This window comes from Podarcis cretensis (assembly GCF_951804945.1).
Source record: "Podarcis cretensis genome assembly, chromosome: 18".
In the NCBI taxonomy this organism is placed as follows: Eukaryota; Metazoa; Chordata; class Lepidosauria; order Squamata; family Lacertidae; genus Podarcis; species Podarcis cretensis.
In genome coordinates this window covers 12,682,708-12,699,316 of record NC_137188.1, presented here as the reverse complement: position 1 = coordinate 12,699,316, position 16,609 = coordinate 12,682,708, and the positions used below count along the sequence as shown (strand labels likewise).

At 47.3% G+C, this 16,609-nt stretch overlaps 2 protein-coding genes across 2 annotated transcripts in view; both read right to left on the bottom strand.

Moving 5' to 3' along the window:
* Positions 1-8,611: 8,611 nt before the first annotated feature.
* The window catches only part of LOC307206959 (phospholipid-transporting ATPase IK-like), a 37,897-nt gene continuing 29,899 nt past the window's right edge, over positions 8,612-16,609 (bottom strand). The window contains exons 17-22 of the mRNA XM_079960490.1: positions 16,051-16,134; positions 15,151-15,390; positions 13,630-13,768; positions 11,653-11,783; positions 8,821-10,366; positions 8,612-8,749 (exon numbers count right to left, since the gene is read on the bottom strand). Of these exons, the coding sequence (XP_079816616.1) occupies positions 10,160-10,366; positions 11,653-11,783; positions 13,630-13,768; positions 15,151-15,390; positions 16,051-16,134 (801 nt within the window). The 3' untranslated portion in view covers positions 8,612-8,749; positions 8,821-10,159. The remainder of the gene's footprint in view (positions 8,750-8,820; positions 10,367-11,652; positions 11,784-13,629; positions 13,769-15,150; positions 15,391-16,050; positions 16,135-16,609) is intronic.
* Positions 10,160-16,609, bottom strand: part of ATP8B3 (ATPase phospholipid transporting 8B3) — a gene marked incomplete at its 3' end in the record, with an annotated part of 58,374 nt that continues 51,924 nt past the window's right edge. Inside the window, exons 23-26 of the mRNA XM_079961125.1 lie at positions 16,051-16,134; positions 15,151-15,390; positions 11,653-11,871; positions 10,160-10,366 (exon numbers count right to left, since the gene is read on the bottom strand). Of these exons, the coding sequence (XP_079817251.1) occupies positions 10,160-10,366; positions 11,653-11,871; positions 15,151-15,390; positions 16,051-16,134 (750 nt within the window). The remainder of the gene's footprint in view (positions 10,367-11,652; positions 11,872-15,150; positions 15,391-16,050; positions 16,135-16,609) is intronic.

The window sequence follows — 16,609 nt, the reverse complement described above, 5'->3', positions numbered from 1 at the left end:
CCAAACTTGTCCTAAAGACAATTCTCTCTACCACAAGAAGGGTGGTGGTGGGGGTTCCTCAGGTATAAATTTTGGGAACTGTGAGGAGGAAGAGGGAATCGTTCCCCCCCTTTTTTTATTAGAAATGGTTTTGTCCACAGCCATCAAGGAGAGCAGGATGGAATATGCCACCACCTGACAGGAGGCAGCAGCATATCAATGGTTTAGAAGACAGACTTTCAAGGCAATAGCAGACTTCCATCCTTCCTTTCATTACTTTTTGTTGTTGTTAATGAAAGGCTAATACAGTATGTTTCTCCATACCTACCCAACCTTGTCTCACCTAATGATTGCATTATGACATTGCAGACTATCAATTAACGGTAGGTGGGATATTTTGTGCATGTGCTCTGAACCAATGCTGGTTTCACCGGGCACAGCCAATGTGGACGGGGATACGTTTGTTCACGGTTCTTCATCAGGGCCCTTTGGAATTGGCTGGATGTGTGTTTTGATCCAGAGCATCCTGTTCTGGTGTTTGCAGGAGAGCCTTTGGAGTGGTGTGAGGCAGCACCTCAGACAGCTCCCAGTTAGGGATGTTCTCCTAGTCAGCACCATGGACAGCTCTGAGCGAGCAAGTTGCTCCAAGGCTGCTCAAAGTGGGCGTCCAGGCAGCACCATGGACAGCTCCCAGCAAGAAACATGCTCCAGGTCAGCACTATGGACAGCTCTCGGTGGCAAATGTCAGAGGTAGACTAAGGCCATTGAACATCTGCCTCCAGTCCACCTCACCTGGCCTTCATCCCTCTTGAGAATTTCAGTCATTTAAGGCCCCCGTCTCCCACTGGCCTGCAAACAGGCACTTCTTCTGTCCTCCTCCTATACCTGAACCATTGGGCCAACTAGTTAGCTTGGGAGACAGAGGGAAAGGTTTCTGGACCTTGGTGCTGTGGGTTCTAGTTCAGCTCCTTCCTGAAACCCCAGAGAGCCTCTGGCAGTCAGTGTAGACAGCACTGAGTTGATGGACCAAGGATCTGAGCTGGTATAGGCAGCTTCTGAAAGTAGCTTGCGGCAGCAACCCACCTGTCGAACGAATGCGTAAGTGTACTCTATCAAGCAAGCATTGCATTTGAGGGAAGGCAAAGGCTCTGCCTCTGATCTTTGACCCAGATTGGCTTCTCCACCCCTGCAAAATTGCTCCTTCTGTGAAGCGGTCGTCGGGTGTGGATTGTCCACAGGTAGTTCAGACCCCATAAGCGTCTCACGTGCAACTCCTAGGAGGGCAACTGATTTTCATATTGCTGTCAAAGCAATATTTTGGATGCAAATCTGGTCTACACACACCACGAGAAACTGCAAGAGAGGTAAGAATAAAAGAAGCAAAGTTCCTCAGGAGTTGTGACCATTTCCACACGCCTTGCTACCTGAGATCCACAGGCTAGGTGATGGAGTTTCCTGAAGATATTACTGGCCTGCAAAAGTGTTGGTCAACCTTGAGTTCTCGAATCCTGCTGGACTACAAATCCAATCAACCCTGAGCTGGCTGAGGGTGATGGGAGTTGTAGTCCAAACATTATCCGGGATTCTCTGAAATTTGTATTAGACTTAAAAAAACGAACAAACCAAAGAGATGAGGGAACAGGCAGAGGAGAGGAAAACAGATGGAGGAAAGCTCTCTTTTCTCTCTCTCTCTCTCTTCTCTCTCTCTCTCTCTCTCTCTCTCTCTCTCTCTCTCATAACGCTATAACTTCTGGCTATCAAATGATGCTGAATGTTAGAAGGTTCAGGAGAGAGAAAGTAAAGGACTTACTCACACAGAACCTAGAGTTCACTTTTATAGGAAACAGTGATGGCAACAAGCTTGGATGGTTTTGAAAGACGATGGGGTAAATTCCAGCAGGAAAAGGCTCTCAATGGCAACTAGCTGTTTCCACTGTTAAAGTAAAGGTAAAGGGACCCCTGATCGTTAGGTCCAGTCGTGAACGACTCTGGGGTTGCGGCGCTCATCTCGCTTTATTGGCCGAGGGAGCCGGCGTACAGCTTCCGGGTCATGTGGCCAGCATGACGAAGCCGCTTCTGGTGAACCAGAGCAGCGCACGGAAATGCCGTTTACCTTCCCACTGGATGGGTACCTATTTATCTACTTGCACTTTGATGTGCTTTCGAACTGCTAGGTGGGCAGGAGCAGGGACTGAGCAACGGGAGCTCACCCCGTCATTGTGGGGATTCAAACCGCTGACCTTCTGATCAGCAAGTCCTAGGCTCTGCGGTTTAACCCACAGCGCCATCTGCGTCCTGTTTCCACTGTTGGGGGGCAGTAAAAGCCTCTGAATACCAGTTGCTCGAAATTACGTGTGGGGAGGTTGCGTTCAGTTCCTGCTTGGGAGCGCCACGAAAGACGCATCTGATGAGCTGCTGTGAGAACAGGCGTGATAGGTCTTTGGAGTTACCCAAGCAAACCCCTGTGTTGCAAAATATGAGTCAGCAATACCAAAAGCAACACGATGGCCATAAACAGTAACAATGTGAAAAACTTTATGTTGTTGTTTAGTCATTTAGTGGTGTCCGCCTCTTGGTGACCCCCTGGACCAGAGCACGCCAGGCCCTCCTGTCTTCCACTGCCTCCCGCAGTTTGGTCAAACTCATGCTGGTAGCTTCGAGAACACTGTCCCACCATCTCGTCCTCCGTCGTCCCCTTCTCCTTGTGCCCTCCATCTTTCCCAACATCAGGGTCTTCTCCAGGGAGTCTTCTCTTCTCCTGAGGTGGCCAAAGTCTTGGAGCCTCAGCTTCAGGATCTGTCCTTCCAGTGAGCACTCAGGGCTGATTTCCTTCAGAATGGAGAGGTTTGATCTTCTTGCAGTCCATGGGACTCGCAAGAGTCTCCTCCAGCACCAGAATTCAGAAGCATCCATTCTTTGGCGATCAGCCTTCCTTAGGTTCCAGCTCTCACTTCCATACATCACTACTGGGAAAACCATAGCTTGAACTATATGGACCTTTGTTGGCAAGGTGATGTTTCTGCTTTTTAAGACGCTGTCTAGGTTTGCCATCTGCAGTGATCATGGAGCCCATGATCTTTATGGAATAATTCAAAACATCAGAACTAACAAACCGAAGTCTCTGAACGTCCTTAAATGAATCACGGTTCCAGACTTTATCCGGCAGAGAGCAAGCTGTGAAGCTTTCTATGATCAGCAAACGTCCAATTCTGATGTCCAGCTCTGAACTCTTCTGAACAGTGTTTCCAGATAACAGCTCCTGTTTCGTTGAATTCTTCATCAGCCAATTAGTTCCACACTTGTAAGTAGAAAGATATGTCATTTCTTCATTAACTGAAAATAAAATATTCAAACGATGACCTGCACATCCATAACAACAACTTCAAATAGCGTAGAAATTATCAACTGTAACAGAATTGGACATTTGCTGATCATACAAAGCTTCACAGCTTGTTCTCTGCTGTGTAAAGTCTGGCACTGTGATTCATTTAAGGACTTCTTTCAGAGACTTCAGTTTGTTAGTTTTGATGTTTTGAATTATTCCAAAATTGTTATTGTTTTTGGCTATTGTGTTGCTTTTGATATTGCTGACTTTGGAGTTACCCAGCAGGCTCTGATGGGCCACTGTGGGAAGCAAGATGGCGGACTTTATGGGCAACTGGCTTGGGTCATCAAGGCTCTTCACAGGCTCTTATGCAGCAAAGAAGAAGAAGAAGAAACTAATGTTCTTCTAGGCTGTATCAAAAGAAGTCTAGTGTCCGTATCAACGGAAGTCATAGTACCACTCTATCCTACCACTCACTTAGAATACTGTGTCCCGTTCTGGCCACCACAGAGTTTAAGAAGGATATTGACAAGCTGAGGAGGGGCGACCAAGATGATCAAGGGTCTGGAAACCAAGCCTGATGAGGAACGGTCGAAGGAGCCTGGTGTGTTTAGCCTGGAAAGATGGAGAAAGCTTGTTTTCTCCTGCTCTGGAGGACAGGACTCGAACCAATAGCTTCAAGTTACAAGGAAGGAGATATATGGGAAAACATTCCGACGGTAAGAGCTGTTTGACAGCGGAACGGTCTCCCTTGGGAGGTTGTGACCTCTCCTTCCTTGGAGCTTTTTAAGCAGAGGTTGGGTGGCCATCTGTCATGGACGCTTTAGCTGAGATTCCTGCAAAACAGCAGGCTGATGACCTCTGGGCTCCCTTCGCACTCTATGATTGTATCATAATACTGACAGTCTGCTTGAATGGCGGAATGGGTCAGGAAACAAGGTGAATTGGTGGACGTCAAATGTCATAGGTGGGGTATTCATCTCTCAAATGCAATCTTTTTGAACGGGTGACACTTGACACATCAAGTTAGCCATGAGGGGCAACCAATTATTGGCTGAATGGGTCATTTGCCTTAATGGAAAACCATATAGCAGGTCAAGAGACATTGGAGATAGAGAAGGTTGTCCTAGCATGGAAGCCACACACGAACCAGCCAGGCTCTCCTGTTAATTTAGCCAGAGAAGCAGAGTTAATATAATCACCATGTCTTATCAGCATCCAATGGCATGGTTTTCTCGCTGATTGCCACCAAGCTGTTCTAATTTGACCCAACGGAAGGTGTCTGGCATCTCCCCAATGGCAGGTAAGGGTGATATTCAATTTTAGTCGTTCTCAGAGTTAGACCCATTGAAACGAAAGTACTTAATTAACTTATGACAATTGATTTGAATGGGCCTCCTCTGGGTACGAACAGGTCACCCAAACGATGTATTTTTTTAACGGCATGAGCTTTTGTGGGCTGGATCCTGCTTCAGCAGACCTTAGCAGGCTGGTGAAGGTATGAAGGATAAAATTGTAAGCTGCAAGTTGAACAGAGGCCAAGTGGAGAGTCAATGATAGCCAGGACATAAAGGCATAGAGTAAGGATACATCTTGGAGTAGGAGATTGGAGATAATTTACTCCACATGGCTGAGAAGACCTGTATCAGGGCAGGGGTTTAAATGTCGGCCTAAACAAATGGTCACCGGCTGTAATGTTGCCATAGGTAAAGGTAAAGGGACCCCTGACCATTAGGTCCAGTCGTGACCGACTCTGGGGTTGTGGTGCTCATCTCGCTTTACTGGCCGAGGGAGCCGGCGTACAGCTTCCAGGTCATGTGGCCAGCAGGACTAAGCTGCTTCTGGTGAACCAGAGCAGCACACGGAAACACCATTTACCTTCCCGCCAGAGTGGTACCTATTTATCTACTTGCACTTTGACGTGCTTTCGAGCTGCTAGGTGGACAGGAGCAGGGACCGACCAACGGGAGCTCACCCCGTCATTGCAGGGATTCAAACCACTGACCTTCTGATCAGCAAGTCCTAGGCTCTGTGGTTTAACCCACAGCGCCACCTACGTCCCTGTCCCTGAATGTTGCCATATTCCATTGCTATTCAGCACACACTTCAAATGCCTGCCAATTGAGATTTCACTTTCTACATCTGACAAGGTGGGTTTGAAAGTCCACAAAAGCTTACCACAAGAGAATTTTAAGGCACTGCAGTTTCACTGCGAGAAACTAACAAGCCTGCCATGCTGGGCATTTTGACAAAATGAAACATAATAATACAGTGGTACCTTGGTACTCGAACAGCTTGGCTCCCCAACAAGTCAGCTCCCGACTGCCAAAAACCCAGAAGTCTGTGTTCCAGTTTTTGAACGTTTTTTGGAAGCCAAACATCTGACGTGGCTTCCGCTTGAGCGCCTTGGTTTTTGAACGGTTTCGGGAGTCGAACGGACTCCTGGAACGAATTAAGTTCAAGAACCAAGGTTTCACTGTACTCACAAATCAATCAGAGAGTGGCTACATTTCTCACTGGCTCTGCCTCCATCCCATAATTGGCTGTAGCGCCACCTACTGTTGGCCTCATTGCCTTTTGCCCAATCAGAACCAGTCACCATTGCCTTCGAAATCTAATAAAACTGTATTTTTTAATTTTATCCATTCTCGAATCCAGCAAATGCAAGAGGCTTCGTAATATAATTTCAAATCGGGCAGGGAGAAGCCTGGAGGTCATTATGTAGCTCTGTTCACCAACATTGGGAGGGGGTCTACAATAACCCACTGGCATGACCTGGCATTTTGGCATAGGTACCATGCATTGCCCGCCAAATCTACCAAGCATTTGGGGTTTTGTTACCAAGCGGGCGAGGAAGGCTGTTTTGCAGCAACGTAAACGGCCCTGTTTCAAAATTCCAGAGCCGGTTTAAGCTCCTGTGTTTCATTCCTGCTTCTCTTTACCCAGGTGGCTTAGGAAACTCGTTTTTTGTTTTTTAACGTCATGGGTAACACATGCTTATACGCTCTTCCTTCTGTGTCTTTGCCATCCTATACTTCGGTTCTTTTCAAAATGTCAGTTTAATCTTTAGCTCTCTTTTTTTTAAAAAAAGTCTTATTTGTTGGCACTTTATCCAAAAGAAACCCAGAACCAAAACACCACCATGGTGAGGGGTGGGGGTGGGGGATATAATAATGTTGCTTGGAGCTGGTTTTCAGCATTCGAGAACCCTGCTTGAAACTTCTCGACTGATTTTTGAAAGGAAACCAAAAAAGAAAAGAAAAAACTAAGAGAGAGAGAAAAAATAATTCTATTTGTTTTGTTTTTTTATTGCTATCTGCTGTTCCATGTGTGTTTGTATGTTCCTACGGCTTTTGGGTTCCTTCAATAAATTATTTTTTGGTCATTCAACTAAGCTCCTGCAGTTCACCTGTGTCGTTGACTTTTGCCACTGATACTACGATAATAATAATTTATTCCCTGCCCATCTGGCTGGGTTTCCCCAGCCACTCTGGGCAGCTTCCAGCAAAATATTAAAATACAATAATTCATCAAATATTAAAAGCTTCCCTAAACAGGGCAGCCTTCAGGTGGCTTTTAAAAGTCAGGTAGTTGTTTATTTCCTTGACATCTGACGGGAGGGCGCCACCACCGAGAAGGCCCTCTGCCTGGTTCCCTGTAACTTCGCTTCTCACAGGGAGGGAACCGCCAGAAGACCCTCAGGAGATGGACCCCGGTGTCTGGGGTGGAGACGCTCCTTCAGGGATACTGGGCCGTTTAGGGCTTTCAAGGTCAGCACCAATACTTTGAATTGTGCCTGGAAACGTACTGGGAGCCAATATAGATTAGAAAACTTCCCCCAAAGTTTCAAACTTTGGAACAGGGAGAGCCGTCCGTCTTTAGACCCAGAAGATTTGGGGCTGCAGGCAGAAGCTCTATTTCTCTACCTCATTTCCCTTTAAATGAGAAACCGCCCTGTTCACCCTTCACAAACCGAAACACGGCAACCGCCTGTGAAATTTGCCCTGCTCTGAATTTTGCGATGCAATGTGTAGAAAGACGAATTAATCTGGTGAAAATTGCTGGCACATCTTATTTGTTGGTTTGCTTATTTATTGCTGGCACATATTATTTGTTTATTCATGTGTGGGGGGTCACTACAGTGGCACCTTGGTTCTCAAACTTAATCCATTCCAGAAATTCCGTTCCAAAACCAAAGCGTTCCAAAACCAAGGCATGCTTTCCCATAGAAAGGAATGCAAAACGGATTAATCTGTTCCAGACTTTTAAAAACAACCCCTAAAACAGCAGTTTGAGGGACAAGGGTGGCGCTGTGGGTTTGGGCAGTTTGAGATGAATTTTGCTATCTATTGAGACCAGTGATCCATTTAATGAAAGCAGAAAACAATGGACAATTAATATATGAGGGCAAACTGGACCTTGCCCCAGCAACCTTTGCCTGACAGCTGCTGCCTGCCTTCTTCCCTACTGGAAAGAAGTCCAGGGTCGGCCCTGACACACCCTTCCTCCTTAGTCTAAGTTTTGCCTTCGCAGACCTCAACAGGAGGAAGGAAGAGGATGGGGACAAAGTCAGCACTCCGTGGCTCCAATTTTCATTGCTCTAGCGCCACCTGCTGTCCAGCTCCCTGCCTCCCAGCCCATCAAGGACCAATGAGTACCAGCCACCAATGGCAGCTGCCCCAGTCTCCCCTATTTGTAGATTCGTGATGTGAGCCTTATATCTAACACATTGGCGGTGTCTGGTGTGCCCTTTCGAACAATGTCAGAGGAGGACTTCCGCTCGCTGCCCAGGAACCCCCCCAGAACACACTTCCTGCGGACGAAAGATCTGTGTCGCGAGCCCCAAGAACCAGCCAGAATTGTTTTGTTTTCCTTTCCCAAAATCAGTTTTATTTCAAAGTGCTGGACAGTGCAAAAAAAAGGGGGGGGAGATTAGGGATGCCTTTGGACAGAACCTCTGTCTGGAGTTGAAGCCCTTGTGCATCAGAGATTCTGCTGTGAAGTTTCTCCCCTCCATCCCATAATCAGTCAGCCAAACTGCTACAGTCTTGGGAGATTTCGCTCTGTGTCAGTACTGCATCCGTCCAGCAGAGGGCAGTCTTGTGTGCAACAGCCAACACCGGCCGTGTCGCTTGGGCGGCCTCTAGGGGCTCTTGCCGGTAATGCAGCGGCAATGCACCCTGATTTTGTTTAAGAGAATAATAATAGGAATTAAAAAAACAAACCACCTTTATGGAGCTTTGTCAAGTGGGTTACTGCTGGAGCCGGCTTTCCTTCACTAAATAAACTGTTCTTTTTTAAAAAAAAAAAGAGAGAAATGTTCTTTATTTATTTTTAAAAAGGCACCTCCTGTTTTTCTTGCAGCCAGAAAACAATGATTGAAAACAACTAATGTTGCAGAGGAAAAGAGCCCCCGGGAAATTATGATGCGGTGCTTAAAAATACCTTCTGTCTGTTGTATGTCTGTGAAATATAGTTATGCAAAACTTAATAAAAATATTAAAAAAAAAAAATACCTTCAAGGACAGCCAGGCACCTATTGAAAGCTACAAGACATAGAACGGCCAGATATAGGGACAGTCTACCTCCCAGCAGTAGGTGATGAAGTCCAGCAACTTGGGAGGCTGGTGGCCTTCACAGTCCGTTTGAGAGCTTCTCTCAGACACCCGACAGTTTGTAGCTAAACGCTGGATTAGACAGAACTTGGGTCAGATCCGTCAGGGCTCTTATTGGGTTAGGAATGACAGCTGGGCTGAGCCTCCAAATTCAGAGGCAGTCTACCTGTCCGTGACAGTGGCTGTGTGTCAGTTTTGGAGCCCTGGCCGTGCGATTCCCAGAAAAACACTTGGAGTTGGTCATTGTCAAAAACAGGGTGCCGGGTTCGAGAAGACTCCGGGAAGTCCACGCTCGTGTTCTTAAGAGGTGTTTGTGGCACAAACATAATTCCTTCATTTGCAAGGGGTTTCCCTAGATGCCCTTTGGGGTGTCCCTTCCAACTGTACAATACTTTGATTATTTGGCTAGAGGATAGAGAGGGTTGTGTGAGCGCTTGCAGAAACTGGCCTACAGGACGAAGGTTAAAGTTTACATTTGAGGCTCTGTCCGTTTGCCTCTAGTTCTGGCTACTGCTGGTATGTACCCCCTGGAAGGACGCTCAGAAACAGGGGTACCAACTTGAATAAAATATTGGGGGGGGGCAGGCAAGCCCCTCCCTGAATAATCAATCACATGATGAGGTGCACGCACACCATTTGAATAGCAAGGCACATCAACTTTGCAGGGCTCAGCCTCCTCAAACATTGTTTTTTTTTTGAGGGGGGCAAATATCCATTGGCCCCTAGGAGTTGACCCGTGCTCAGAAGTGAATGGGATAAGCTCCACTTTCCTTGAGGGCTCTCCTTTCTGCCGGCGCCTCTGAATTCGGTGCCTCTGAATTAAAAAAACAACCATAAGAATCAGGCACCGGTGGTTGTCGATTGGAATGCTTTCTGAATAAAGTTTCAGAGGGTATTTGCAACATCGACGTCTTCTTTCACACCACAGTTACGGTGTGAGAGCACAGCAGAGTCACCGCTCAACGTCTGCCGGCGCCCGTGCGAGAACGGCGGCGGTTTCCGCGCAAGGAAACGTCCGGCATGCCGGGATTCGAACTCAGAGCTGCGATCTGCTGCGGACTGCTCTTCGGGTCTCGGGAGCCCTGTTCGGATGCCAAGGTGATGGAGATTATCCGACGATGGTCCGTATGGCTACTGGTACACACACACACACACACACACACACACCAAGGCCTTGCTCTTCTCCTGGTCAACAGAGATGGAACTTATTTTCTTCAGAGGCACCATCTGCAGAGGGGGTTTATTTGGGGCTGCCGCCAAAGCCGTTCAGCTGGCTGCGGACACGGGGGCCCTTGCTTCGTAGACTAGCACCTCTGGAGATGAGATCTGCGTAACCTTCCTTGTGAGAGAAAGCATAGCTGGAACGTCTCAGGTGCGAGTTCCTTCGGATGTGAGAGGTCAGTTCCACCGCCTTTTGCTTCTCCTGCATGTCCCGGGCTTGCAGCACCTGAGAAGAAAGCAGAAAGCGTTATCTTTTTGGCATAACCTTTTTACTGAATTTTCACATTTCATCGACAATCAGAGCAAATCTCCCGTATCTGTTGACTCCTTGTGCATCCTTCCGTCGTGTTCTTTTCTTAATATGTACAGTGGTACCTCTAGATACGAACGGGATCCGTTCCGGAGCCCCGTTCGCATCTAGAAGCAAACATAACTAGCGATGGCACGTCTGCGCATGCACACGTCGCTTTTTGCCGCTTCTGCGCATGCGCGTGACGTCATTTTGAGTGTCTGCACATGCGCAAGTGGCGAAACCCAGAAGTAACGTGCTCCGTTACTTCCGGGTTGCCGCAGAGCGCAACTCAAATGCGCTCAACTCAAAGTGTATTCAGCCCGAGGTATGACTGTATTACTTATATTTCTCCCATGATATAACTTGGAAGTCAAATGGAATCCGTTCCAGAAGTCCGTTCGACTTCCAAAACATTCGGAAGCCAAAGCACGGCTTCTGATTGGCTGCAGGAAGCTCCTGCAGCCAATCAGAAGCTCCGTTCGGCTTCCAAAAATAGTTCGCAAACCAGAACAGTCACTTCCGGGTTTCTGGCATTCGGGAACCAAAACGTTTGAGAACTAAGCTGTTCGAAGACCAAGGTACGGCTGTAATTCTAACTTCTCAGTACTGATATTTTCCTCAATCCTCAAACCCACGTATCATAAGTTCGTTTTCTTTTCCACACAAAAAGTCTATAAGGAGTTTCCAATCCTTAGTAAATATTGACAATGATTTTTCTCCAATTAAACATGTCAGTTTTGCCATCTCCGCTAAGTCCAATAATTTTAACAACCATCGTAGTTCATAAAGAATCTTTCCATCTTTGTGCAGAGTTGAAGTCTCGCCGCTGTGGTCATGTCTTGAAATAATATTCCACAGTCTTTTTCTAATTGTGTATCCATTATTCCTAGGCGGGAAAACGTCTGGCTTCAAATGAATGTTAGGCTTTAAAAACCTTCTACATTGATGTATCTGATATTTCTTGACTTTTTTTCCAAGTCCACCAAACATGATAAAATGTCCCTTCATATTTTTCACACTTCCAGCAAACAGCTTGATAAGCTCTAAAGAATTGTGCTGGATTTAGATGCCATTGGAACATCGTTTTGTGTTGATTTTCTTGAAGGCCATTGATCCCGTCTTCCCAACAGATTGCGCCAAAGGATTCCATCTAAGGGCTCAACGCTTTGGTGCTGTCCTTCAGCACCCAAACTCTGGGGAGACTGCCAAACAACACTCACCTCCAACATGGTTGTGGGTCCCGCGAAACTCCGCACAAAACGGAAGGTGAGGGAGGGGATTGTGTTCACCACAACACAGAGCAGGACCACAAAGAGTGACAGTGGGTCTGTCAGCGCATTCTTGGTGGCAGCTGGAGGAGAAAAGAGTGACCCAGTCAGCTCGGGAACATCTGAGGGGTCTTCATATGTTGGGTGGCAAGGCAGCTGAGGAGACTGTGTCTACCCAGCACACACAAAATGCCAATTGCAAAGGAAACTCAAGGGCAGTGCTAGGAAGAAACAGGGCCTTTTAAATATCTCCTAGAAATTGAATTTATACATATATGCAGGCTAGAATCCTCCCTGCCATTCATACTTACGGGTACACATGAAAGGGATCCAGGGGTTTTAGTAAACCACAAGCTTAACAGTGTGATGCAGCAGCAAAAATAGGTGATACTATTCTAGGTTGCATCAACAGATCAAGGGAACTCATAGTCCCACTCTATTCTGCCTTGGTCAGACCACATCTGGAATACCATGTCCAGTTCTGCATACCACAATTTAAGAAAGCTTTTGATAAGGTAGAATGTGCGCAGAGGAATCATGGGGTCGTAGGACTGTAGAGTTGGGAGGGACCGTGAGGATCATGTAGCCAAATTCCTTGCAATGTAAGACTTTCGCCAAAGAGGGCAACCAAAATGGAAACCAAGCCTGATGAGGTACGGTCGAAGGAGCTGGAGACTGAGAGGAGATATGACAGCCATCTTCAAATATCTCAAGGGCTGCCACGTAGAGGATGGAGCAAGGTTGTTTTCTCCTGCTCTGGAGGGTAGCACTCGAACCCATGGCTTCAAGTGATAAGATAGGAGATTACAGCTCAATGCCAGGAAGAACTTTATGGTGGCAAGAGCTGTTTGACAGTGGAATGGACTCCCTTGGAACTGTTCAACAGTTCCTCATCAGGCTTGGTTTCTAGACCAGGGGTCAGCAAACTTTTTCAGCAGGGGGTCGGTCCACTGTCCCTCAGACCTTGTGGGGGGCCAGACTATATTTTTTGGGGGGGAATGAATGAATTCCTATGCCCCACAAATAACCCAGAGATGCATTTTAAATAAAAGCACACATTCTACTCATGTAAAAACTCGCTGATTCCCAGACCATCCGTGGGCTGGATTGAGAAGACGATTGGGCCAAATCCGGCCCCTGGGCCTGAGTTTGCCTTCCTACCCATGTTCTAGACCCTTAATCATCTTGGCTGCCCTCCTCTGCACACACTCTAGCTTGTCAACACCCTTCCGAAATTGTGGTGCCACGAATTGGACACTGTATTCCAAATGGGGTAAAAGACCCCTGACCGTTAGGTCCAGTCGCGGATGACTCTGGGGTTTTGGCGCTCATCTCGCTTTACTGGCCGAGGGAGCCGGCGTACAGCTTCCGGGTCATGTGGCCAGCAGGACTAAGCCGCTTCTGGCGAACCAGAGCAGCACACGGAAACGCCATTTACCTTCCCGCTGGAGCGGTACCTATTTATCTACTTGCACTTTGTGTTTTTGAACTGCTAGGTTGGCAGGAGCAGGGACTAAGCAACGGGAGCTCACCCCATCGCGGGGATTCGAACTGCCAACCTTCTGATTGGCAAGTCCTAGGCTCTGTGATTTAGACCATAGCGCCACCCTCCAAGTGGGATATTTCAGTCAATTCATAAAATATAATAATACAACAATAGTGGAGCTGGAAGGGAACATCTGGTCCAACCCTCTGTAATGCAGGATCATTTGCCCAACGTGGGGCTCTGATAGGCCCTGGCTCCACCTACTGTTTGGGCTCCCTGGTTCCTGCCCCACCAGTCCCAACGGGCGCTGGCCCTCCCTGTAGGGCAGGCAGCATGGTCCACATAGATCTGCCCCAACAATACCTCCCTGCTTCCTCCCGTCCCACAAAGCATCTGCCGTTTGAGTGTTGTGGAAGATACGAGAGAGTTCCGGGAGTTCTTACCTGGAAACTGGAAAGCTACAGGGGAAGTCTTGAAGGCTTGAAAACTTTGAGTTATATAGGAGAAAAGGCAGTAGAAACCGATGCTGACGACAATAGCCAACACGGACAAGACGGTCCAGAATTTGACTTCCATCATGCTCTGCCAGGGGAGATACAGAATTTATTATTATTATTATTATTATTATTATTATTATTATTATTATTTTACCAACAACCAAAACACAAACAGTGAAAACAAACAGTGAAACCGCCCTAGGCAGCTGATACATTGGGTATACATAATCAATAATAACATATTCAAATCAACCATATGTACGATTCTATATACCTTAACACTCCTCCCTCCACAAGGTTTTAGGTTTTAACATTCTCCCAGATTGTTCACACCTCCCCAAATAATTCAATATCTTCTCAAACCAATCCCCCTCCTTCTCAATGACCTTAAACCCTTTCGTTTTATGTATCTTCACAGTTAGATATTCTAAGATTATAATATTTTTCAATTTTTCCCTCCACTGGTTCACCCCTAGCTCTTCTGGATTTTTCCAACTACTCACTATAACCAGTCTGGCTGCAATTACCATCACTTTTACCCATTTACATTCCTCTTTTGTTTCTAACTCAGTCATAGCTGTCACCATTTCCCTTTTTTAAAGGGAAATTCCCTTATTCCGAATAGGATTCCTCGCAAGAAAAGGGAAAAGTTGACAGCTATGTTCCGTGCTGCTCAGGGTAATAAGAACCATTAATTTAGCTATTTCCACCTTCCTACCCTCAGTTCCCAATATTTCTATACCAATCTGTTTCCAGAATTTGTTAACTAACCGACAATCCCACCACATATGACTGTAAGTTCCCATCACTCCACATTTCCAAGGGGAGATGCAGAAAGCAAGGTCAGTGAAGCAAACTGCTTTGGCAAATCTGCAGCCACAGGGATGTTGCTCAGCACCAGGGTGGATTCGATGTACCGTATTTTTCGCTCTATAGGACGCACTTTTTCCCCTCCAAAAATTAAGGGGAAATGTGTGTGTGTCCTATGGAGCGAACGCAGGCTCCTTGGCTTCAGCGATAGCAATGCGAAGCCTCCGAAGCGCAGAAGGAGAGCTCCTGTGCGCACCGACCCCTCTCGCTCTCCAGGCTTCAGAGATAGCTGCCTGAAGCCTTCGGAGCGCAGCGGGAACTCGCGCTGCGCTCCGAAGGCTTCAGGTTCCTTTTGCTGAAGCCGAGACAGCAAGACTCTCCTGGCTTCAGCAGAGAGAGAGAGCTGTGCAGCGCCCCTTCAGCAAAGCGTGAGGAGAAATGGAAGGGTCTCCGTTTCTCCTGCCGCTTCACTGAAGGGGCGCTGAGCAGAGAGGGGGAGAATTTTCTTTCTTGTTCTCCCCCTCTAAAACAAGGTGCGTCCTATGGTCGGGTGCGTTCTATGGAGCGAAAAATACGGTAAATCACAATTTAAATCACCGATCACATCCAACACGCACAAACACACACACGGGCACCCCCCACCCACCCCAAACTCACCTCGGCAATGACGGTGAATATTGCAGCGGTTGCTATTACCATGGCAAAGGACTGGTAGTCCCCGACGACGTGGGTGCCAGAATGGTCTCCCATGGCCCACAGTGTGATGAAGAAGTTCGCCAAGGAAACGAAGGAGCCATGGATGAAGCAGAGGCAGAAGATTCGGAAATTGAAAAAGCAGTCTTTCTGACCTGCCTTGTAGAGCTCGGGGAATTGCAAACTTTTCTTGGCACTCACATCCTGAATGGAAGGAGGAGAGAGGGTTCGATTATTTTTATTGTTGATATTGTTATGAGTTTTTTTTGGGGGGGTGCCACCCTAAACCCTAAACCCTAAACCCTAAACCCTAAACCAGGGGTCAGCAAACTTTTTCAGCCAGGGGCCAGTCCACTGTCCCTCAGACCTTGTGGAGGGCCAGACTATATTTTGGAAAGAAGGAAAAAAGAATGAATTCCTATGCCCCACAAATAACCCATAGACCCATTCTACTCATGTAAAAACACACTGATTCCCGGACCGTCCGCAGGCCACACTTAGAAGGCAATTGAGCCGGGTCTGGTCCCCGGGCCTTAGTTCCCGGGAGAAACCCAGCCAGATGGCGGGGTATAAATAATAAATTATTATTATTATTATTACATTGCCCTGGTCTCTGAACACTCCCTGTGGGATCAGCAGCATGATGTCTCTGAACGTCAGTTGCTGGGGGGGTCACTGCTTGAGATAGGGCTGGTGGTTTCGTGCCACAGGCATCTGGTTGGTCGCTATGGCAACAGGATGCAGAATTGGATAGACCACCCTCCTTTTGGACTTGTCCAAGGGCAGAACTCTCCTTGTGTAATGGAGGAGAATGGGATGAGTGGGTGTGGGTAGCAAACGCATCTACGGAAACGGCAGACTTACCTGTTCAAACAAGCCCATGCACAACACGGGGTACGAAGTGTAGAAGACATTGTAGAGGGCAAGGAACCAGCCCTCCAGCAGAGGCTGAGGTGGAAGAGCAAAACCAGAGAAGATTAGATGGGTTTCCTTCACATAACTTGCAACCGGTGTTAGGAACCTATGACCCTATGTCGTTGGACTACAACTCCTATCATCCGGCCCATGCCAGCTGCTGAGACCTCCGGTCCAGTGACACTTGGAGGTTCACGGATGTCCACCATCCCTGAACCAAGAAGAGGCATCCCTTTGTTCAGGAATGGATGCCTCTTCTGAACAGAGGCCGCCTTTCACCTCTTGAATGCAGTAGGGAATGAGACCTTCTCATAGCAAGGATGGGGGACATCAGTGACCCTGCAGGTGTTGTCAGACTACAACTCCCATCATTCCTGACCACTTCTGGCTTAAAAGTGTTAGGATATTTCCGTTCCACCTTAAAAGGGAGCAGGCTTTTGTGTGTCACAGCCTGCGTATTTCCTGTTCACAGGATGTTTATGTTTTTGATAGAGCTGTTGTCTCTCTC